This window comes from Fonsecaea erecta (assembly GCF_001651985.1).
Source record: "Fonsecaea erecta strain CBS 125763 chromosome Unknown Scaff1, whole genome shotgun sequence".
Lineage (NCBI taxonomy): Eukaryota > Fungi > Ascomycota > Eurotiomycetes > Chaetothyriales > Herpotrichiellaceae > Fonsecaea > Fonsecaea erecta.
Window position 1 is genome coordinate 4,180,407 of NW_017387244.1, and position 21,604 is coordinate 4,202,010.

At 52.5% G+C, this 21,604-nt stretch overlaps 7 protein-coding genes across 7 annotated transcripts; 2 read left to right on the top strand and 5 right to left on the bottom strand.

The window, feature by feature from the left end:
• Positions 1-22: 22 nt before the first annotated feature.
• AYL99_01479 (hypothetical protein) lies at positions 23-1,841 on the top strand (the record flags this gene model as incomplete). Its single annotated transcript, XM_018832995.1, has 4 exons — positions 23-134; positions 315-356; positions 421-1,483; positions 1,538-1,841. 4 exons carry the CDS (start codon positions 23-25, stop codon positions 1,839-1,841), a joined length of 1,521 nt encoding a protein of 506 aa, XP_018698874.1.
• A 1,680-nt stretch (positions 1,842-3,521) lies between these two features.
• On the bottom strand, positions 3,522-6,778 carry AYL99_01480 (hypothetical protein; the record flags this gene model as incomplete). The annotated part of the gene is made up of 2 exons (XM_018832996.1): positions 3,522-5,293; positions 5,344-6,778. 2 exons carry the CDS (start codon positions 6,776-6,778, stop codon positions 3,522-3,524), a joined length of 3,207 nt encoding a protein of 1,068 aa, XP_018698875.1.
• Positions 6,779-7,109: 331 nt separating this feature from the next.
• AYL99_01481 (hypothetical protein) lies at positions 7,110-8,885 on the bottom strand (the record flags this gene model as incomplete). Its single annotated transcript, XM_018832997.1, has 1 exon — positions 7,110-8,885. The coding sequence occupies one exon, from the start codon at positions 8,883-8,885 to the stop codon at positions 7,110-7,112; it is 1,776 nt and encodes a 591-aa protein (XP_018698876.1).
• Positions 8,886-9,227: 342 nt separating this feature from the next.
• AYL99_01482 (hypothetical protein) lies at positions 9,228-11,309 on the bottom strand (the record flags this gene model as incomplete). The annotated part of the gene is made up of 1 exon (XM_018832998.1): positions 9,228-11,309. The coding sequence occupies one exon, from the start codon at positions 11,307-11,309 to the stop codon at positions 9,228-9,230; it is 2,082 nt and encodes a 693-aa protein (XP_018698877.1).
• Positions 11,310-12,105: 796 nt separating this feature from the next.
• On the bottom strand, positions 12,106-12,541 carry AYL99_01483 (hypothetical protein; the record flags this gene model as incomplete). Its single annotated transcript, XM_018832999.1, has 2 exons — positions 12,106-12,419; positions 12,481-12,541. The coding sequence occupies 2 exons, from the start codon at positions 12,539-12,541 to the stop codon at positions 12,106-12,108; spliced, it is 375 nt and encodes a 124-aa protein (XP_018698878.1).
• A 411-nt stretch (positions 12,542-12,952) lies between these two features.
• On the top strand, positions 12,953-14,336 carry AYL99_01484 (hypothetical protein; the record flags this gene model as incomplete). Its single annotated transcript, XM_018833000.1, has 2 exons — positions 12,953-14,041; positions 14,115-14,336. 2 exons carry the CDS (start codon positions 12,953-12,955, stop codon positions 14,334-14,336), a joined length of 1,311 nt encoding a protein of 436 aa, XP_018698879.1.
• A 1,798-nt stretch (positions 14,337-16,134) lies between these two features.
• On the bottom strand, positions 16,135-18,623 carry AYL99_01485 (hypothetical protein; the record flags this gene model as incomplete). Its single annotated transcript, XM_018833001.1, has 2 exons — positions 16,135-18,071; positions 18,125-18,623. 2 exons carry the CDS (start codon positions 18,621-18,623, stop codon positions 16,135-16,137), a joined length of 2,436 nt encoding a protein of 811 aa, XP_018698880.1.
• Positions 18,624-21,604: the final 2,981 nt, after the last annotated feature.

Consider the following 21,604-nt stretch of genomic DNA (forward strand, 5'->3'; position numbering starts at 1 on the left):
TGCTTCATCCCAATCCGACAATATGGCGAGCGCCGCAGTCGCAACTCAACCGTCACAACAACACCTTGGGGCTGGCCCAACTTCTCGTACCTCGTCGCCTATGGACAATAAGAAAGCCACAGCGAAGCAAGAAGGTTAGTAGGATCTTGTCGGCGCCCCCTATTTGTAAAAATTTCTCCCGTCTTTCGCCCGCCCACAACCGTCACCGCTGCCATCACCATCATCAACTGCGCAGTGACAATTGCTTTATGCATCAACACGGCGTTCCCACGCGCATTCTGGGAACCAATGCTGATATTCCTGCACATAATTAGCATCCAAGACATCCCCGTTGCAGGCTAAGTCGTCGCTTCCAGGTACGCGTCGGCCACGCGCCGTGCAGAACATGCGGAAAAGCCCATTGCTAATGCGACTATACAGAACCACAATCCACCTCGCTGGCCGAAGAACCCAAGCCCATCATTCAAGCATCAGAACCCCTTGCGCCGCCGCCGCGACCAGCGCCCACCACCCAAGCAGAGACCCCCGACTACTTCTCGGCCCTGCACAATAACGGGAGCAGCATTGGTCAAGAATTCAATCCTTTTGAACAATCATTTGGAGCGCCCTCAACAGAGACACCCGGCAAGAACTTGCTCCCTCCTGTGGCGGCTCTCACATCTCCTGCCATCCCTGGCACCAGCTCAACTGCCGGGTACGGTTGGCAGAGCTCTCTTCGGTCGGGGCCGCTGAGCCCTGCAATGTTGGCTGGTCCACAACAAGGCGATTACTTCGACAGTATCGGCCGTGGCTTCCCAACGCCAAACGAATCATCCCTCCGGACTGGCCTGACTCCGGGTGGTGGCGGGTCTATGTTCCCGGTCCCCAGCCCGAACTCACAAGCACTCTTTAATTCTTTGCAAAGTGGCGGTGCCACTCCTGGTACCCTTGATTTTCATCGCACGGCCATCAACGCTGCTGCGCGCAACAAGAACACCCAGTTTGCCAACACCTCCAACCCACAAGACCCTGCCACCAGCAACATGGACTCGGTCCATGACGCCACTGACGCTGCCAATGGCCTGTTTATGCTCGCGAAAGGAGGTCAGACTACCAACCAATTTGCTGTGCCAAACCCGACGTCTGTTCCAATCGTCCAAGATCCGAAACGGAACAGCAGTGACGCCGGTGACAGCGTCGAGAGCCCGCCGGAATCCAAGCCCACCACACGTAGTGGCCGTGGTAAGAAGGCCATCAAAGCAGAGCCAGGCAGTAACCGAAGGAAGTCGGAAGCCAGTGCCAAAGGCAGCAACAAACGTGCCAAGGGCAACTCTGGAGCTCCGAATGTGGACCCTGCTCTTGACCCGCACGAGGAGGAGGACGATGATGATGATGACAGCGATGATGGCGAAGAACAGGGGAAACCCACGACCACGACTAATAACGGCAACAACAAAAAGATGACAGATGAAGAGAAGCGGAGGAATTTCCTTGAGCGCAATCGGTGAGCTCCAGCAAATTCCTGATTTTTTGTCATCCAGAGACTAACCTGTGGTAGTGTTGCTGCACTTAAATGTCGCCAAAGAAAGAAACAGTGGCTAGCCAACCTCCAAACCAAGGTAGAAATGTACTCGGCCGAAAATGACAGCCTCAACACACAAGTCGCTCAGCTGCATGACGAAATCCGGAATCTGCGCTCACTCCTGATGGCCCACAAAGACTGTCCCGTCGGTCATTCCCAGGGTATCGGACAATTCTTGAGCGGCATGCAAGATCCCAACGCATACGGCAGCCAACATGTCAATCCGTACATGGCCATGCCCAACGGCGCAGCGCTACAGCCCGGCATGCAGCGAACGTGAGCACAGTTGACCCACCAGTGCATCGCTGGGCGCGGAGCAACAATTTATGTTATTTGCAAGACTAATATCACCCGTCATGAACATTCGACCTTATTTATCCTGACCGGGTGTGAGTAGAGAGGCGTCATCCATTTCTGGCGTCGGAAGGTCTGGCCATTATGCAACAGGCTAGGGTTTCTCATGATTTTGTAGCATCTCCTCGGATGATGCGCTCTGGACTGGTTCTATTTTGTACATAAATGTTCGGCAGAACGCGCCGGGTAGGGCAGGGGCTTTCTGTACAGCACCAGGCAAAAAGAATAGCAACGGCGGTCTCTTGAAAAGTCCCCGTGCGGGCCCATGGAGTGCAGTTTCTTTATCCGGTGACTCTTTTTCTCATGCGTTATGCGAGAACGCACAGACACACATGTGGCTATGTTTGGGGGAACAGATGGATACGATGAAAACGTCCAAGGCACAACGAAACGGCGAGAAGGGGAAGGGAAGGCGACCGCTGTCAAAATGATTCCTCTCGAGGGATGTTTTTCTTTCCTTTCCTTTGCTCTCTGCGGAACAAAATAATCACAAAACCACGCACACGCACACGCACACGCACATGCAGGCGGTGAAGAGCTTCCTGGGCTAACTTACTTTACTCCTGGGGTCTAGATCAGAAACTCGTAGCCAGCTGCTAGGTACAAGATACATACCTTGTGTATTATCGTATTGTAGCCAGCTAGCTAGGTAGCTAGACAGGTAGCCATGTAAGGTTTAGTTCGATGAGAGAAAAGAGATCCCTCGATTGATGCACGATTATTTTTAATAATTTTTTTTTTTTAGCTGTTCTTGCTCTTTTGACCTCAGGACAATGCACATGTAGGTATGAAGCTATGTATGAAGCTATGTATGAAGCTATGTATTCATTATGTATAGTATTGAGTATACACTTCGCCTGTTGCCCGTTTGCGTAGTACTCTAGGTGCGAGCGGAGCGAGTCCGTCTATGTAAGTATGTAAGGGAGTAAGTCTGCCCCTCGTCGTGCACGAAGTGCTCTTTGTGTGTACGGTACGGTACCTATGTACCTGGTATCTGGTACCTGCCTGGTACCTCGCACTCGGCGGTATATAATTGTTGTACCCCTCTCAAAGGAGCACGGCGTCATGGCGTTTCGCGAGACTCCAGGGTCAGTTTTCCCACAGGACTCCCGCCGCTCTAGGCGAGGCTGTGGCGGAAAAGGGGGGGGGAGGGAAAGGGGGGAGGAGGGCGGAAAGAAGCCGGGAGGAAAAAGGACACTGTATATACATATACACACATATATATATCGAGTACGGATGGTACACAGAGATATAGTCCATGAGTATGCTTGTACGTATCTTGGATATAGTAGGTAATAGAGAGAGAGAAGGGGGGGGGGAGAGGAATATATTCGCAGGTCATCCACATAGCTCAAGGTGTACATCACTCGACATGCAGAGGTTAGATTGACAGCCACATTAAAAGAACCTGTTGCCTCATCGGCAGCTATCGGCCTTCTAAAGCGACATTCGGGACGGTCCACGCACAGATTCCCATTCTTTCTCGCGCTGTCTCTCCCCAGATGCTTGTTGGGTAGGGATATCTAGTCGAGCGTATGTGCTGCCGGTAGTGAGAGTACATAAATAAGGAAAGAAACCATTCCCATCAATGTTCTCCGCAAATCACTCAGGCCACTCGTTTTCCAAAGACAACAGCCCCGGACAGCGGGATGTCGCTTACTGGTGCGGCGCTTGGGGTACGACGTGGAAGCGGCAGCAGCTTGAAGAGCTTTGCTGGCTCGAGGCGTTGGATAATGTCATATCTCTTCCAGCACGAAGAACTACCGCTAGTGCCATGGATGCAAGGCTCAAACGGGTTGCCGCAGAGAAGCCAATAGCTGTCTTCGGAGATCTTGAAGCCCTGGAATCCATCTTGAGGCGTGAGCCTCCCTCCCTTGCGCTCTATCAGTCGAGTGAGACAGGGCAGTGTTGCGGCGAGGTAGTCCCGATTCTTGGGCACGGCGTTGCAAGAAGGGCTTTCCCGGCCACTGCCTTCGGCCGGCGTAATCGCTTCGCCGAGATCCGAGCAGACGACAACTGCGTCGACAACGTTGACGATGTCTAGCCAGGCTTTTCCCGCAGCGTCTAGTTCCAGCTTCTTCATGCAGCTTCCACGACCAGGGGAAGTGACCACGTCCAAGAACTCGAACCCATAAAGCTTCTTTCCCGAGCTTTGTTGGACTGCCGAGACAGTAGCCAGCAAGTTGATATTCAGTCCTAACAACAGTTGTCTGAAGAGGAAGGGCTCGGCTGGATCCTCGTGAATCGGACATTCACCAGAGGACTTCAAGAGCCCGATGATTTCACGAGCGTCAGCATGAGGGTCAACGTGCGGTACTCGAAAACAAGGGAGGGCTCGACGCCGGGCGTAAGCATGGCTCATGTGCAAAAGAAGACTCAGCTTGGGCAGAAGCCAGCAACGGCGCTGACCTGCGTCATATACGATGGCCAGCTCTTCGGCAGTGTCCTCCAGCAGCTTTGCGTAGCAGTCAGCTGGTGTGAACTGTCTGCGGCTGGATATGAATTTGAAGTTTGTTTGCAGTCCCACGAGAAACGACACGGGAGATTGCAGACCTATTTGTAGCTGTGTACTCTGGCCCTCCAGGACAAGGTACCTTTCTTGATCTTGGCCTCCCGAGTACCTCACATCGGCTGGAAGCTGCCTGGTCCCTAGGTTGATCTGGGCGGCTTCGCACCATCCTAGAAAACACTGCATGCCCGTGAACTGTGACGCATCCTGGATGAGCAATCTGTTCGGGAAATCCAGGGTATATGGATTAATCTGCCCACCATCGGACACAATGGCGTGGAATTGTGCGTCGTTCTCAGAGATTGCCGTGGGGAAGAGCACAGTCTGGTATCCAACAAAGACCACACCGCCATTTATGATCAATTGACATTCAACCGCTGCGAGTGAAATCATGAGGTCAAAGGGCAGTTTCAGGCCCTTGCCTACATCCTGCCTGGAGGGTCTTCCGAGAAGCCGGCCACTGGGAGCGGCATCGAAAACTGATACCACACAACCGGTGAATAGGAGGCGCCAACAATCGTGTTCGTGTGCCGGTAACGGACTGTTCTTTATGTGCATAAAGGCTTCGATTCTGTATCTCGTCCTGGAAGTCTCACTTTGTCTGTGGGACTTTTCCATGCCATAGTCAGGAGGAACCTGGCACCGATCCAATTTGTATACAGCTCTGGAGAGGACCATGGAACCATCAGGCGCAGGCATGTGAATTGTTCTGGACAGCCGATCTATCGCACGGCAATATGGATTCCCGAGAGTGTAAGGGTTTAGGGCCCTGAATGTCATGGTTATAGTTCTGTAAGAAAATGTCATCGACTCAACCCTGTGGATCCAGCGGAAATCACGAATGTGTAATTCTGATAACAGATCATAATCTGTATCAATTAGTGAGTTCTAATGGCTATAGGGAACAGGAGCACAATACCGTCGTCGTTGTCGCCCAGCTTCTTTGCGGCAACTGCGCGCAAGACGTCCACAACAAAAGTACTCACCGCAAAACCGAATTGGTCAAAGAGAAGATCACGACAATTGATTGCGGTGGGGTGAGAATGCTCGAGATCCGTAACAAATACGACATTCTCGGCCAAAAGCCAGTCCGCAATATCAAAAGCAGCGACTCCACAATATCTGGCCATCTCAATCACGGCTGGCACTTCCCAGTCCCACGTCATCGTGAAAAGTCGATCCTCCCGAGCACCGCAGAAAGCCTCTTCGGCATCTTCCAAAGTGTCATAAGAGTACCCTTGGGTGGCGAACTCCCACCGTTTCAAGACGGGCAACTCTGTGTAATAATGGCGCCGATGCCAATTTGCAAAAACCTGCGAAGCATCCGCTCCATACTCCAAAAGTAGCAGAACTGCTCCTTCGTATTCATCGTCGATGGCTGCGAGGACCACCTCCAGATCGATAGACGCTCCGTGTTCAAGCAGGGTCCGAATGATCTCGAGATTGACGCGTTCATGGTCACCCTGGGAACCTGAAGTTAGAGCGAACATCGATAGAGCATAATATGCTAGGCCATTGGATATTACCACGAATTTGACGCTTCCCCAACCAGATTGAGACGAATCTGCCCTATATTTATTACCCTGGTGTATGGATGCGAGTAAAGGCTTGGGATGCCCATCAAGGTCGACATTTGGGTCCACGCCAGCATCAAGCAACCGACTTGTAGTCAACACGTCGTTCTCTTCGATTGCAGCGAGTATAGCTCGAGCTTGATGCTTAGCGTTGAGCTGATTTATATCGGCACCTCGCGCAATAAGCATGTAAACGAGGGAATGCTCTGCTTGATCCAAAGCTGCCTCCAAGGCTGTTCCATGTGCTCCGGATGGTGCATTGACATCTGCACCATAGTCGAGGAGCAGCCTGGCGACTTCAATCTTCTCTCTGTTCAATGCGATTGCATTCTGGAGTGGTGTCCCCGACGAGCCAACTTTGCCATCAACAGTTGCGCCGGCTGCTAGGAGACATGACGTGACAGCCACCGAAAGCGTCGCAGCGTGACAGAGAGGTAGAAGACCTTCCAGAATAGGACTCTCGATGTCGAAACCTCTGGAGATCAATCTACGAACTGACCCGACATCCCCATCGAGAAGAGCCTTGTGCCACTCATGAAGATAGGGGGCATTAACAGTCACAGCCGTTCGCTGCCCTGGGCCATCTACTTCCTCATCGTCTTCTTCGGTCCTTCTGTTCTTGAGAGGCTTTGAGGTGGCGTAGGGGTTTTGTAAGCCCTGCCCATCGTGTGTATCTGGCTTGTTGGCATCATCGTAGTCATTTTCCGCTTTTTTGGCGTGCTTAGAGACTATCTTGCGGGTTTCCCTGGTTGAGTGCCAGGAGCCCACCGGGCGAGACATGGGGACAAGGGGCTGCTTCCGACCGAGGCGCCAAAAATTTCTCGAGATCGCCGGCTGAATTTTGATTCTCAGGAAAGTGAAGGACGGTTCTTGAAAGGGTGGAAGGTTTCGACCCTAGATGAGGACAGCTGAGAAAGTAGAAGGGAATCAAAGAAGGTCTTCTTGCCTAACAGGCACGAAGACAGATGAACAACAAGATTAGGCAGCAAGAATTTGCAGTTGTGCTAGTCCTTGGTCGCAATCAGGCTGGCTATGTATAGGTCGAATCTGCCTTGCATGTGATTTAGGCGCTTCCAAGGCGGGTCTCAGGCTGACTGCTGCCACTCGGTAGTTACGAGGATCTAGACATTTCCTCTCGTCCAACAAGGCTGATCGTCTCGATCAGCCTGAGAAGCGTGTCTCTGGTGGTGGAAATGTTTACAACCACCCGGAAAAAGGAACCTCTCTCAACCTGATGGCTCAAGGCGGGCGCGTAATCGACCATGAAGCCTCGAGAAACCAAGGAGCGAGCGATCCGACTTGTAATAGCTGAGTTACGTTTGCCGACAATTTCAGCTTGATCACGTTTGTCGTCAGGATCGCCTCCATTAGCGTTAATATGGCTATCACTGCTCATACCGTGGACCACCATACCTCCTGGAGCATAATAGAAACACACCTGCAGGCAGGGCGGAGGACTCGTGGTCACCAGCAGCAGGTCTGGACTCTTTTCCACGAGATCTGTCAGGTAAAAGGCCGTATGAAACGCCTTCTGGATCTTTGACGAGTATCCCAGTGTCCCATAGTACTGCCAGGAGAGAAAGAATTTCAGACTGTCTCCCCGACGCCCACATTGGAGCGTGAGGTCGGCGAGGTCATTGGGAGGCGTCCATTCGTCGTCCAGGGATTGTGGTCGATTATGGCCATCCAGTCCCAGCTCTTCAGCCTGCCGCTCGTCTTGATCTTCGTCGTGGAACAGGTATCCCGCTCGGAGAGTGTTTGCCCTATGAGCATTTCTCAGATCTCTGAGCAAAAGGAAGCTGCAAGTCACTGGAACACCCAACATCTTGTGCGGATTAATTGCGATGCTGTCAGCGAGCTCACATCCCGTTAACCTTGTTCGACTTAGAAGGTCGCAAAAGATAAAGCTTCCGCCCCAGGCGCCATCGATGTGCATCCACAGCCCGTGCTTTCTAGCAACTTCGGCAATAGCTACAAACGGATCAAATGATCCCAGGACTGTTGTTCCAGCAGTGGCGTTGACATAGAAGGGAGTATTTCCCTTGCTCTTCTCTCTCTCGATCAAGGACTCAAGCGCCTTGGGATTCATCCCTCCGAAAACCCGATCAACAGGGACGGAAATGACACTTTCGCAACCAAACCCACACTGCTGCGCAGCCTTCTCGATACTGTAATGCCCATGCTCAGAAGTGAACATCACTAATCGTCTTCCTCCAGCGTGATTTCCGGATTGTTTCGTGTCCGGGAACAAGGTGTTCCGCGCAATGACAATACTAGTCATGTTGCTCGCGCTCCCGCCTTGCACGTTGATCCCTCCAGCCCGTGGCCCGGTGAGGCCGAACATTGCCGCAAGAGCTTTCGTGGTGTATGTCTCGATGAGTGAGAGCACGGGAGAAACCTGGTAAACATGCACATTTGTGTTAAGAACGCTGAGGATCAAATCTGCCGCGACTCCGGGGGGCAAAGGAGCGGAGTATAGCTTGTCAAGAAATCCAGGGGCAGAGGTGTTGACGCTGTATTTCAATATCGAAGACAATGAACTGAGGAGTCCATCTTGGCCAGTACCGTGAAGAGGCAGGGACAGGGTGCCGTTTGAGGCGAGGATGGAGAGCAGATCTGAAGGTGGATGAGGCTCAACAATGGAAGAGATAGATACAGGTTGGTGGAGCTGGTGAGCTTCATGCTCTAAGTCGGCTTGTCGAACAAAGGAGACGAGCCGATCGAGGACCGATGCGAGAAGCCTTTGTAACTCATCAGCTCGAGACATCAAGGCATCATTGGCGCTTTGATTTCCTATGCCATTGGATGGTTGTGAGATAAGGTCACTGGGCAGTGCGTTGTTGGAGGTCATGCCGTAGACGCTGCGTTGGAGTGAATGTTCCAGCATCCTCCCCGATCTGATATCGATATAAATAAGAAAGTAAACCCGTTCACAGGGTGATTTGAGCCCAAGAAAACAGATCAATCGAAGACGAAGATGAAATGGAACAACCGAATCTATCGTTTCTATATTGAACAACCCAATAGTCGAGGAAAAGCCAGCAGAAAGTTGTACAGTATGTAAGCCCCCAGGCTACTTTGTAAAATTCTGCTTAGCAGTGTTGGTGGCGTGCTTTTCCGAATGACGCAATCCAGTGGGGACAAGGCTGAGGATCAGGGGTTCGCTCAGAAAGATACCGGCCTATGGCGAATGTCCATTTTACTTCTCCATGTCCCTGTCCCTCAGGCTCTAGGCGTTGGTTCGGACCACAGCGTTGGCGGATGTTGCTGAGGCATGACTGTTCCTCGTGCCGTGCGAATTCATCTTCTGAGAATGCCTTTCTCGGGCGAGCTCGATCGGCGTCTTCTTCCTCTCTTGCCCTGATGCTTCCTTCAGAGGCGCAGCCGGTTTGACACTCTGGCCTGAGCCCTTGGCCAGAGCGCGCCATTCACCAGGCCGTCGAAGATACAAGTCCATCGCCCAGTTCTTCCAAACATTTCGACCAAAGGGCGAGTCTCGAAGTTGACTTTCACTATTGGCAAGCTCTCCGGCGAGACGCTCTTTCACGAAATGAAGCCCGTCTGTGGCGGACCATAGGGCATCAGCTACGTAAGAGCCAGTAAAATCTTGCGCTAGGCTGCTGATATGCCCATAGAACCGAGGGACAAACTCTCGTCGAAATTGTATGTTGGCATCAGTCGGAGATAGGGAAGATTGGATGACGCGTGAGGAAGCTGGATCTCGCGACATTGCCATCAGCACTTTTGTTTCTAATGATAACAAGCTGTTCTGCACTAGGGCGCAGGTTCTTGGGCTTTGGAGCATTGTCTGAGCCAGTAGGGAACCATGGACATCAGTCTTTGGGCCAGAGGCTTCTGTGCCTTTGTTCCTGTCTTTGTCCTGGGGCTGTTCTGGTACCTCCACCGGTCTGAAGCTGAGAAGATTGGACAGAAATTCTTCTCCATCGGCGCTGTATGCTGACTTGATCACATCCGATACATCCTGCAAATCCACACCTCGCAAGGCACATCGTTCGATCAGAACTCTGATCAAGCCAGTTCTCCGCCGGGAAATGAGGATTGGCAGCTCTGCTAGAATCAATTTTTTCGCTTCGCCAAGATCATCTTTACCCAGCCGTTCAAGGATCCTCATCGCCACATAGCTGGCTGTGTCGTTTTTGGACAGACTCCCGAGCCGTGGTTTCAAGACGTTCTTGTAGAGCTTCTTGAACACTTTGCCAGGAAGCTGCTGGATAAGGATCTCGACCAAATGTGAGCCAGTAGGATCATAAATCAACCCAGAGATGAATTTAGCACTCTCCGAATCCTCCTCTAGGTCTTGGTCTGGTAACAATTTCCGAAGGACTGAGTTCTCTTCAGTCGCCTTATTCTTGCCGGATGCCGAGAGTTCAACACGGAGAAGTAATTGTAAGACAGGATTGCCGGTCGGATGTGTTGCCAGTGCTCTCAGGTAGGTCGTGTCCAACGAAGAAATTGCACTACCAATTAACTTGTCAAGAGCGTTGCGGAATGTCTTGGGTACGACACGTTTGGTCTCGTGTATTTCGGTCTCTTTGACAACTGGTGCTTCGAGCTTTTCCTTTCTTTTGCTGGCAACCATTGCCTTGACTGAATCATCCTCTAATGAAAGTCCCGACAGGACGAGGAATAACACCCGGACCGTATGGGAAGCGAATCTGTCAGTCAGCAGAAAGCCCATATTCGGCTCTAACTCCTCTGCTGCACGCAGAAAGAGGTTTTCTATGGTTATCGATCCAGTCTCGTCGACTTCCTCTACCTGCGGTTCCCTTCCCACACGCTTCGCCGCCTCGAGGAAAAGTGTCTCACAACAATGGCTTCCGAACCGATGTCGCACAAGATAGGTCAAGTTTCCAAGGAACTTGCTGAAAAGATGTCGCAGCTGTTCAGGAGTAGATAACATGATGATCTTCTCTAGATATCTAGAACATGACTGGCTCGATGCGACCTTCATTTCTTTGCCTTCGGTCTCTCTGTGGACCGCTTCGAGGAAAACCGCACGGTCTTCTGGGGACTCGAAATCATTTGCAACGATCTTCGTGTTGACGTTTGCGTAGTATTCTTGTTCTTCGGGTGTAAGGAGTCCGTGAAACTCGATCTCTTCTTGCGGCTCCTGGATTCCTTGCGGCCTTCCAGCATCAAAGCTGATGAAGTCATCTCCGGCATCGCCCTCCACCACAACTTCGCCTGGAATCTCCTCGTCATGAGTGTGTTGGGTTTTGAGGCGTTTTGTAAAACTCTTCCCCTCCTTTTCTTGCTGCCGCCTCCCTCGCTTTTTACCCTCGCGAGGCATTTTGAGAAGAACAGAACAGTGTTCAGAGAGACTGTTCGTGCGAGAGGCTCCGCAATTGAGCGACAAACGATGGTGAGGGTGGTCAACAGCTGGAACACAGGCCGAGAGGTTTGGATAGAATGGAGAAAAAATTACGGCGCCAAGCCTTATCGGCAGATCCGCCAATCAAATCTAGAGCTGGAAAGAGTCACCCGCAGCCTGGTGAGCGTTGTTCTGCTGGAGCTCAACAAGGACAAAGACCAAACGAGAATTAGATTCATCCTACGGGTCATAGTCAATTGACGAGACATGAGTCGCCTCCAGTTCATGTCTCTTCATAACGACACCCAATCCATGTCGGAGCGCCTGACTATCTCACTCGGTTCGAGCAATTGTATGCCTACTGCCGCAATCTTCCACTGCGCATGCCTTCACTCCTACACGGAAGTCTTTTCCCTAATGTGTCCGCATATCTGTCCACAGCACATCTTGAAACACCTTGTGAGGTTTTGAATGACCTCGAGGAATACGCTGGGGCGTATGGTCCTGCGCAAACGCCAATACCGGATTGGCTTGCATTGGATTTACGTCCGAAACTCGCTCATCAATACAGCCGCAGAGCCGTTGTTGCTGTGTGGTTGGCGACTGGAGGGAGATGGCTTCGAGTGCCAGTGGCAGTTTCGATCTCACCCAAGGTGTGCGATGCCGGAGACTGGTAGTGCTGTGGTAAGGAATGGACATGGGATGGGCATGCAGTCTGACAAAAGACCGTTCCATTCCTCGCACAGTGCCCCAGGGAACACGTTCAGTGTTTTCTTCAGCCTGCGCCTTGTCCTTGCGCGGCCAATTGTATCTTTTGTTGAAGCTGCATCAGTTCGACTCTCTTCTTTTCGCTTCCTTCTTGTAGTTCCTTGATCCTATCTTCCCGCCTAGTGATTTCCTTGGTGATAAAATCGAGCCGGCCGTCGACCGCATTTACCGCCTCCGTCTTGTCCTGCTTCAGTAGCACTGGGCCGACCAGTTTGTAGATCCCCGCGTCCTCGGGTAAGGATTCGAATTCTCTCTGGACGGCCTTGTTTTCTTGCTGCTGTGCTTCGAGTTTTTGACGTGCTTCCACGGCGGTTTGGAGATCTGTGGGACGAACAAGTCAGAACATCAAAGGTAGCGTGTCTGGGGGCATTTTGTTCCCGACCGTCTTGGAATTTTTGCAGAGCTTCGGACAAGGCCTGCAGCTTACTTCTGTCCTCTTCCATGGTGTGCCGGTTGAGAAGACGATCTAGGCTGTGATGGAAAGATTTGTAACGGATTTGTACATGCCTGGAATGGGAAACCGTTCTAGCGCGCAGTCCGCGGGGCAAATGCCGGTGCGCCATCTCCGTTTCCATCCCACTCCTCACCTTCGCTGCTTTGTGACCACTCTACGTTCTTCTGGGATCTGGGATTCACGCGACTCCGAGACAGAATTCCACGACCCTTGTATATCTGTGCTGGACCTGCTGGACAGACGCCTTTCATTGGCTCCCATTGCAGCCTGAAGACAGTCATCGAGCGGATTCCGCCGCTTGTTTACCTCAATTGTATCTGGTCGAGGTACCTCTACGACCACCCTTATCTTCCGTCGTACCTTGTCTAGGACCCCCAGCGTCAGAGACCCGCCGCTCAGAATGTCCAACACCGACTTCCTCGGCCGCGCAATAGACACGGTAAAGAAAGCCATTGAGCTCGACACCGCCGGTTCCTACGATCAAGCCTACCAACAGTACTATGCCGCACTCGAACTCTTCATGCTGGCACTAAAATGGGAAAAGAATCCAAAGTCAAAGGAAATGATCCGCGCAAAGGCGGGCGAATACATGGATCGAGCGGAGAAACTGAAAGCCCACATTCAGACAAACGATTCGTCTAATCGCAAAAAGCCCGCGGCGATGGGTGTGAACGGAAAAGCTGTCAACGGCGCGGGCAAAGGAGAAGCAGGAGACAAAGATGAAGAAGATGCGGATTCAAAGAAACTCCGTGGACAATTAATGGGGGCGATCTTGACCGACAAACCAAATGTCAAATGGGAGGACGTCGCTGGTCTTGAGGGCGCAAAGGAAGCATTGAAAGAAGCTGTCATCCTGCCTATCAAATTCCCTCACTTATTCCAGGGCAAACGACAACCTTGGAAAGGGATATTACTCTACGGGCCTCCTGGTACGGGTAAGTCGTACCTCGCAAAAGCTGTCGCGACAGAGGCAAACAGCACCTTTTTCAGCGTGAGTTCGTCCGATCTGGTGAGTAAGTGGATGGGTGAGTCGGAACGGCTGGTCAAACAACTCTTCAACATGGCAAGAGAAAACAAACCCGCAATCATCTTTATTGACGAGGTCGATGCCTTGTGTGGACCTCGAGGCGAAGGCGAATCGGAAGCGTCAAGACGTATTAAAACTGAGCTTCTCGTCCAAATGGATGGAGTGGGAAAGGACTCTCGTGGCGTCCTGATCCTCGGCGCAACAAACATTCCCTGGCAGTTAGATGCTGCTATCCGTCGACGTTTCCAGCGAAGAGTGCACATCTCTTTACCGGACAAACCAGCACGAATGCGGATGTTTGAGCTCGCTGTTGGGGATACGAAATGCGACATGACCCAGGCGGACTACAAGGCGCTGGCAGATCTGAGTGAAGGCTACTCGGGGAGCGATATCAGTATTGCGGTGCAAGATGCCTTGATGCAGCCCGTGAGGAAGATCCAAACAGCTACGCACTACAAGAAGGTAAGTCCAACCGCTCTCCCAAGCACTGTCCCGTTATTACCTGCAAGTCAAGCTACTAACAAATGCTCGTCAGGTCATGGTTGACGGCGTCGAGAAACTCACTCCGTGCTCCCCTGGCGACCCTGGAGCAATGGAAATGACCTGGGTGGACGTTGACTCGGAAAAGCTGCTCGAGCCTCCGTTAACCGTGAAGGACTTCATCCGCGCCATCAAAGCGAGTAGACCGACTGTGTCTGGGGAAGATCTGAAACGAAATGCCGAGTGGACGGCCGAATTTGGAAGCGAAGGTGCATAACACGGTAAATGACAGATGAGAGATACAACTTTGTCGAGAAATGCAGAATGAAGACGACGATAGCAATGTCATTTGGACAGATTGGGACTTAGTAAAGGGGGTTTCTGCAGGGATGAGCAAGGGCGTTCCAGGCTTGTTGCCAGTAAGACTGTGCTTGCTGGCTTTCTTCCTCTCGGCAGAGAACGGCGTCGATGCCAGCTCGATTCGAATGTCTGAAGAATCAATGAGCCCGGAAGCAGAAATTGGCCAACAAATACAAGATCTCGTCTCCAATGCGACGACCATGGGAGGTGGTCAGCCTCGCCACTCGATCGCAAGGGCCTCCCTCCCCTTCGTATACGCTGGATGTCGGAGGCACTTGCAAGCATTTGAGAAGAGAGATCAAAAAGCTGGGATGAGCCTCAGCAGGGAACCCTGTCGTCGCCGGGATATGTCAGGGGTTCTACAATGTGTTTGGCCACCCAAAGGTTCTGTTAACTGCTCTATCGATGCCTTTCTTCCTGCCTCTCTTTCGCGGACGCTAAGCCCGATCTTCCAGCTACACAGTGGACACAAGGCACGACACGATATCATATGATCAAAATAGCCACCACTCCTAGCTAGCTAGCCCTTCATGGCAGATTCTTGTACATCGTCATGTCAGAGAGATATATATATATATCTCCCTCTTGAGGTCTTTCTTCCAATGGCTGACGCGGACTTCTTTACCCCCCCCCTTGGTCTGTCTGGTCCTCCCTGGCTGCTCTGAACATTCTCCGAGATGCATGGCTTTGCTTCACAAGGCGTAGGATGAAAACGATCAAAACCCTAGAACCAAAGAAAAGGGGTTTGGGGGGAAAGGAGGGAGGGCGGTTCTGTTGAAATCCAAGGTCCTCAAGTCTCCATTCTCTAGTCTCCAGTCTGCAGTCTTCGCCGTCCAACCCAGTTCCCATTGAAGCCCATGTCGAATTTTTCATTTTATTTTATTTTGTATTTTTGCTACTTATCGTGGGATTTCCCCCGGATTCAGTGCAGTGCAGTGCACCTCTCTGTATCTATGTAGGTACTGATAGTGATTTGCATTTTCTTTTCTTCTCTTTTCGTTTTCGTATTCTCTTGAAAATTTGACCTGACCTTCCACGTGTGCCAGGCTTCCAGGAAGGAACAAAAGATAAAGGAAGACTGCCTGGCTTAGTGTGATGAAATGGTATACGATATACAGTATCTGATATCCCTCAATGGCCGTCAGAAGGGAGGGAGGGAGGATGGGAGGAAGTAAGGAAGGAGGTAAATGTTTATGTACAGTAAAGGTGGGTCGCTTCACAGGACTGTTCTCGAGGCCATGTAATACTCCGTCCGTACCTAAAGGTCCACCAACTTCATCCTAGACCTGGGACATACATATCTCGGACCGTCGTCATGAATCGTATCCTGGAGAAGCCTTCATTGAGCCTTGCGTATACCGGCACGCGTGTTCCCTCCTCCCGTCTGATCTGAGGGGTGAACCGTGTGTCTTGACAACTGCGGAACAGGAAACGGATGCATTCAGCACGGCGATTGGCCTGAATTTCTTGACAAAGCAATATATATTTATCGAATGTTGAATTTCATTACAATCAATTCCCTTCTAATAGTTGATTCTTCGTGATAATAATCTATTACCGTCCCTCTCCCCTTGCGCATGTGCGATCAAATTCGTAAATCGTAGCGCCTTTTGGTAGAAACCCTCGTCCCCCCAGCAGCTTCGGTGTTGCCATGCACACCCATGGCCAACTCGTCTGCTTTCCGTTTGGTTCCCCTCGGCCGTATTACCATCTCCCTAAAAGGGCCACACCCACTTCCTGATTTCCTCCGGGTCGATGCCGTCGTTGAAGGCGATGGTGCGGTAATTGATCTGCGAGCTGAGCAGCTTCTCCCGGGCGCTGGCGCCCTTGTTTCCCAGCTCGGGCATGCGGTCGAGGGCCTCGATGGCCAGGCTGAAGCGGTCGGTGCGGTTGCGGATGGCCAGCTCGAGCGGGGTGTCAATGTTGCCCTTCTCATTGTAGCCGCGGACGTGCAGGTTGGCCTGGCTGGGCCGTTGGGCTGTCAGGCGGTGGATCAACCAGGGGTAGGAGTGGAAGTTGAAGATGACGGGCCGGTTGGGCGTGAAGATGGCCTCGAACTCCCGCTGCGACATGCCGTGCGGGTGATCGTGCTCCGGGATCAGCTTGAACAGGTCCACCACGTTGACGAACCGGATCTTGAGCTCCGGCACGTACTCGCGGAGCAGCGCCGTCGCGGCCAGCGATTCCATAGTCGGCACGTCACCGCAAGACGCCATGACCACATCGGGCTCCTGGCCTTGGTCGTTGGACGCCCAGTCCCAGATGCCGGCGCCTTTGGTGCAGTGCTCGATGGCGGCGTCCATGTCGAGATACTGCAGGTGGTTCTGCTTGTCGGCCACGATGACGTTGACGTAGTTGCTGCTGCGGAAGCAGTGGTCCATCACGGACAGGAGGCAGTTTCCATCTGGCGGCAAGTAGATGCGCACCACCTCGGGAGATTTGTTGCACACGACGTCTAGGAACCCAGGGTCCTGGTGGGTGAAGCCGTTGTGGTCTTGACGCCAGACTGTCGCTGTCAACAGGATGTTGAGAGACGCGATCTTGGCCCGCCATTCGACTTCGAGGCACTTCTCGATCCACTTGCAGTGCTGGTTGACCATCGAGTCGATGATGTGGATGAAAGGCTCGTAACTGTTGAGCATGCCGTGGCGCCCGGACAGGAGATAGCCTTCGAGCCAACCCTCCACGGTATGTTCGCTCAGGATTTCCATGACGCGGCCTTCGAAGGCCAGGTTGCCACCGTCTTGGTCTTCTTCAAAGTATTCGCCCATCCACACTTTCTTACCGGCCTCGTATACGCCGGCAAGCTTGTTAGATTCTGTCTCGTCGGGCCCGAAAAGACGGAAGTTGTGTGGGTTCTTCGCGATGATGTCTCGCAGGAAAACGGCCATGTTCGACATGCTGGGGGCCTCCGTGATGCCTCCCTTCTCACATGGCAGCTTATAGTCACGGAAGTCGGGCATGAGCAGCGGCTTCTTGATGAGTCCACCGTTGGCGATCGGGTTCGCACTCATCCGGCGATTGCCGTCTGGCACCAAGTTCTTCAGAGCTGGGATCAGTTTGCCGTCTGCGCCAAAGTACTTCTCAGGGGTATAGCTCTTCATCCATTGTTCAAGGAGTTTCAGGTGCTCGGGGCTCGACGCCACATCTGGAAGGGGAATCTGATGGGCTCGCCAGAAGCCTTCGAGGTAGTGCCCGTCCACTTTTCGTGGCCCAGTCCAGCCCTTGGGGCTTCGAAGGACGATCATGGGCCACAGAGGCCGGAATGCCTTTCCTGACTCACGTGCTTTCTTCTGGTGGGCTCGAATCTCCAAGACGCACTTCTCCAAGGTGGCGGCCATGGCCTGGTGCATGCTCAGGGGGTCGCTTCCTTCGACGAAATACGGGGTCCAGCCATAGCCGATGAAGAGCGCCTCCAGCTCTCGATGGCTGATACGGGCGAGAACGGTAGGATTGTTGATCTTGTAGCCATTGAGGTGAAGAACAGGGAGAACGGCACCGTCGGTGATTGGATTGAGGAATTTGGTGCTGTGCCAGCTGGTTGCCAAAGGACCCGTTTCGGACTCCCCATCGCCGACCATCGTCAAGGCGATCAGGTTGGGGTGGTCGAAAACGGTTCCGAAGGCATGTGAAATGCTGTAACCAAGTTCACCTAGTTGGAGCGTTAGGTGGACCCATCACGGCAATTTGGGTCTTGCCACTCACCTCCTTCGTGCAAACTGCCAGGCGTCTCGGGGGTGGCATGGCTACCGATGCCTCCAGGGAACGAGAACTGTTTGAAGAACTTCCGCATGCCTTCTTCATCTTCGGATTTGTCCGGGTAAACTTCGCTATAGACGCCCTCCAGGTACGACTGGGAAATAACGGCGGGGGCTCCATGTCCCGGTCCGGAAATGAAGATGACGTCGAGATCATACTTTTTGATCAGGCGGTTCATGTTGACATAGGTGAAGACTTGACCAGCGTCGGAACCCCAGTGTCCCAGGAGTCTGGCTTTCAGGTCTCCGAGCGAGAGCGGCTCTTTGAGGAGGGGGTTCTTTTTGAGGTAAAGCATGCCTAGGCAGAGATAGAGACTGGCTCGCATGTAGTCATCCTGGAGCTTCAACTCGTCGCTGCTGAGAGGCTCGCCCTTGACGGTGGAGCGGGCCTTACCAAAGGGCGAGATGCTCTCGGCAGAGACATCCTCCTGGACGGTGGGCGACATGGTGGAGGAAGAAGACAAGGTTGACGACTGCAACCAATGTTGAGGAGGAAATCTAGAAGGGAGGAAAGACGGAAAGAAGGGTAGTGATAGAAGATCAAGATGAAGTTGTGGTGGGAGAGGAGAGAGATTGAGGTGACGACGGGGGGAAGCGAGGAAAGGTTTATATAACAGTCAATGATGATCACATCTGCTACTACTCCCTTCAGGATGCTACGTATCATAACCCAAGTATGGAACCACGACAAGAAATCCGGTCGTAACGGACGGCGGCAGGCACCGTGGATTGGATTTCATTGCTAATCTAGGCGGCGGCGGTCGACAAGCATTGTGATGGGGATGAGCGACATCTTTTTACCATTCTCGCCAACTGCTCCTCCTCGCCTCCAGTTATGCACCGAGTCAATTGCATCAGAGTGCGTTCAATGCGAGCTGTTCAATCCCTGCACGTGTCCGAACAAGGTTACAAGTGGGCGTGGGAAGCGGTAGGAGTGATCCGGAGCATATGCTTCGGGGGAGCTGCATCGTGAGCAATGCTGACTGTTCTTTTTCCCGCCAGCGGCATGGATTCGAGGACAAAGGGTCGAGGAGAGGTGGATGCTCGATGAAAGGCTTCCGAAAGCTACCAGGCATGGCCAATGCAAGGGTGGCAGGATACGAACACGTACGAGTGGCTTCGAAGAGGGTTGAGGAGGGGCAGTTGGACGAATGAAGGCGTCTAACAGCTGGCGAGCTCTGCCACCCTTTTGCAGCTATGGGACCGGGGGGGGCACAATAGAAGGGAAGTTGCCGCTGACATGATCTGATGGTAAGGGATCGGCCAAGGAACGCAACATCAGGAGATGCATAAACTCAACATGTGAGGAGTTGAAGAGGTCGAGAAGGTTGAGAAGGTTTCACACTCTCCAGGGCGCAGGCGGGTGGTGTGAGGCACCAATGCACCACCACCTGCATCCGGCATAGCGGTATTTATGCCGCAGACGAGACGCATGCACTCGGCTGTCCGGATTCTAGTCCTCCTCGTCAACCTTACAGTAATTACCTAGTGCCTAGCCACCGATTGCCTTTTGGGTCGCTCCCTCAGTTGTCCATGCACTAGATTGCACACGACGGACTGTCCTCCAGATACCAGTGGGATCCACGAGAAGATCAAAGGACAATGGATCGATGAGCTGGTCATCCGACTTAACCCCCCTGTCTCGCCATGTGCTGCCATGTGCTGTTCAGAAAAGAGATTGGACAAGGGAAAAAATACCGCAGGTCGCATAGGGTCGAGGCGAGCCGACGATAATACCACTCTATGTGCACACCGATCTTATCACGGTTCCCAACGGCTCAACCCACGAGGCTGGGTTCAGCAGTCCTCATGTTCCAATCTAGCAACTTGACGCTTGATTCCGTTCTGTTATCTCTTTCACACTGTCCTCAAAAGCCTAAAACATCATGAGCAGCTCGTCGGCAGCAACGTCTGTATCCTGTACTGACAAGCCCTCCTGTTTCTATAGGAGCCTGCGTTGAATGCATACCTCCAAGGCTGTCTCAAGGCTCAGATCTTCTTGTTCAGGATCTATCCACTCCCAAAGTCCTGCAAACACTAACCTTCTTATGCAAGATTGCCGGACCTGCGTCGATCAGGTCGTTTAACGAAAGTATCCGTATCCTGGCCCGACACCAGCAAGAGGTTCCGTGCATGTGGCGGAAGCAACCGTTCGATCACATCTAATCCGTTCATGTGCCGTATTGGGGATCGAGTCGAGGTGGCTTTACCGAGGGCGATCAGGGACGGACGTGCCTTGAGGAGGGGGTCCCATCTGGAAGTGGAAACGACAAATGGTCGCGCTGCAAGAGCCGATGGGAAATGACGGTCTTTCTATTGGCCAGGTCGTGACTTGGTCTCGTGCGTGATGAATTGATCTTGGCCTGTACCGGGGTGGTGAACATGTGAGTATTTTCCTTTAGGCCGTGGTCTTGCCCACCTTCAATCAACTCTTGATTCGAGGCTGCCAACCTTTCTGGGGTCAAACGGCTGCGGGTGCAAATCCCGACCGTACACCTGACCTGGCCAGAGACCGACATACATATGCATGTCTCGAAGCTCGTCTCTTCTGCATGTCTTGGGTGGCAAGACGTGCCCATTGTCCAGCGATTAGTGACTGCGAGGAGACGCACGCGGTGGCTTGACCGGGAGGCCTGATCATCCTTTCTCTCTCGTTGACAATTGCTGGTGTTTGAGCCGGTAAGTGCTTTTGTGCAGCTTCAGGAGGATGGCTCTGTTCTCACTGCCAGTGTGATGACTCGGCTGGAGGTTGATGATGGCGGCGTCATCCTGAGGGCAACGGTGAGTTTTTGTTGTGCAGGCTAACACCTACCGAAAACTCGATATGGAATGGGCTCAGCTGCCTTGGAAAATCTGCGTGCATATCAGTTTCTGTTCAACGTCTGAGAGACTTTTGGTGTTGCTGGGCTTCACTTGCCCGTCGACACTGCTGTGATATGGAAATCATTATCACCATGGTCATCGAGTGATGAGCCCTTCCCCGTCATCTCCCAAGCTTTGGAAGGCGAGAATATCGACTGTCGAGGCTGGACTTGGAACAGCATGTCTCTCCTTAGACCAGATACCAGTCGTCGAACGCCACGCAAGGCACGAATGAACTGCGCTTGCGTATCTCTCTTGCCTGTTCGGGAATCTGGGTTGGGCGTTGCGGGGTTGATTTGCCCGGCGGACTTGAGCACCACGCGCGCAGTTCATCAATTCGTCTCATTGAGATTCGCCCATCAATCATTCCTTCTATCAATCAGTCAATCAGTCAATGAACCCCTCAACTCCAAGGCTCTTCTCCCTCTCTCTTGCCTTTCTCGTCTTATCACAGACACACTCCCTGTCGGGGGTCGTATATCCTCGTGTCTTACTCCCGCTGTAGGTATAAAGCATCCAGCTTCACCCTCCCTCACCAAGGTAATTCGTTCCACCTCCATCTTTC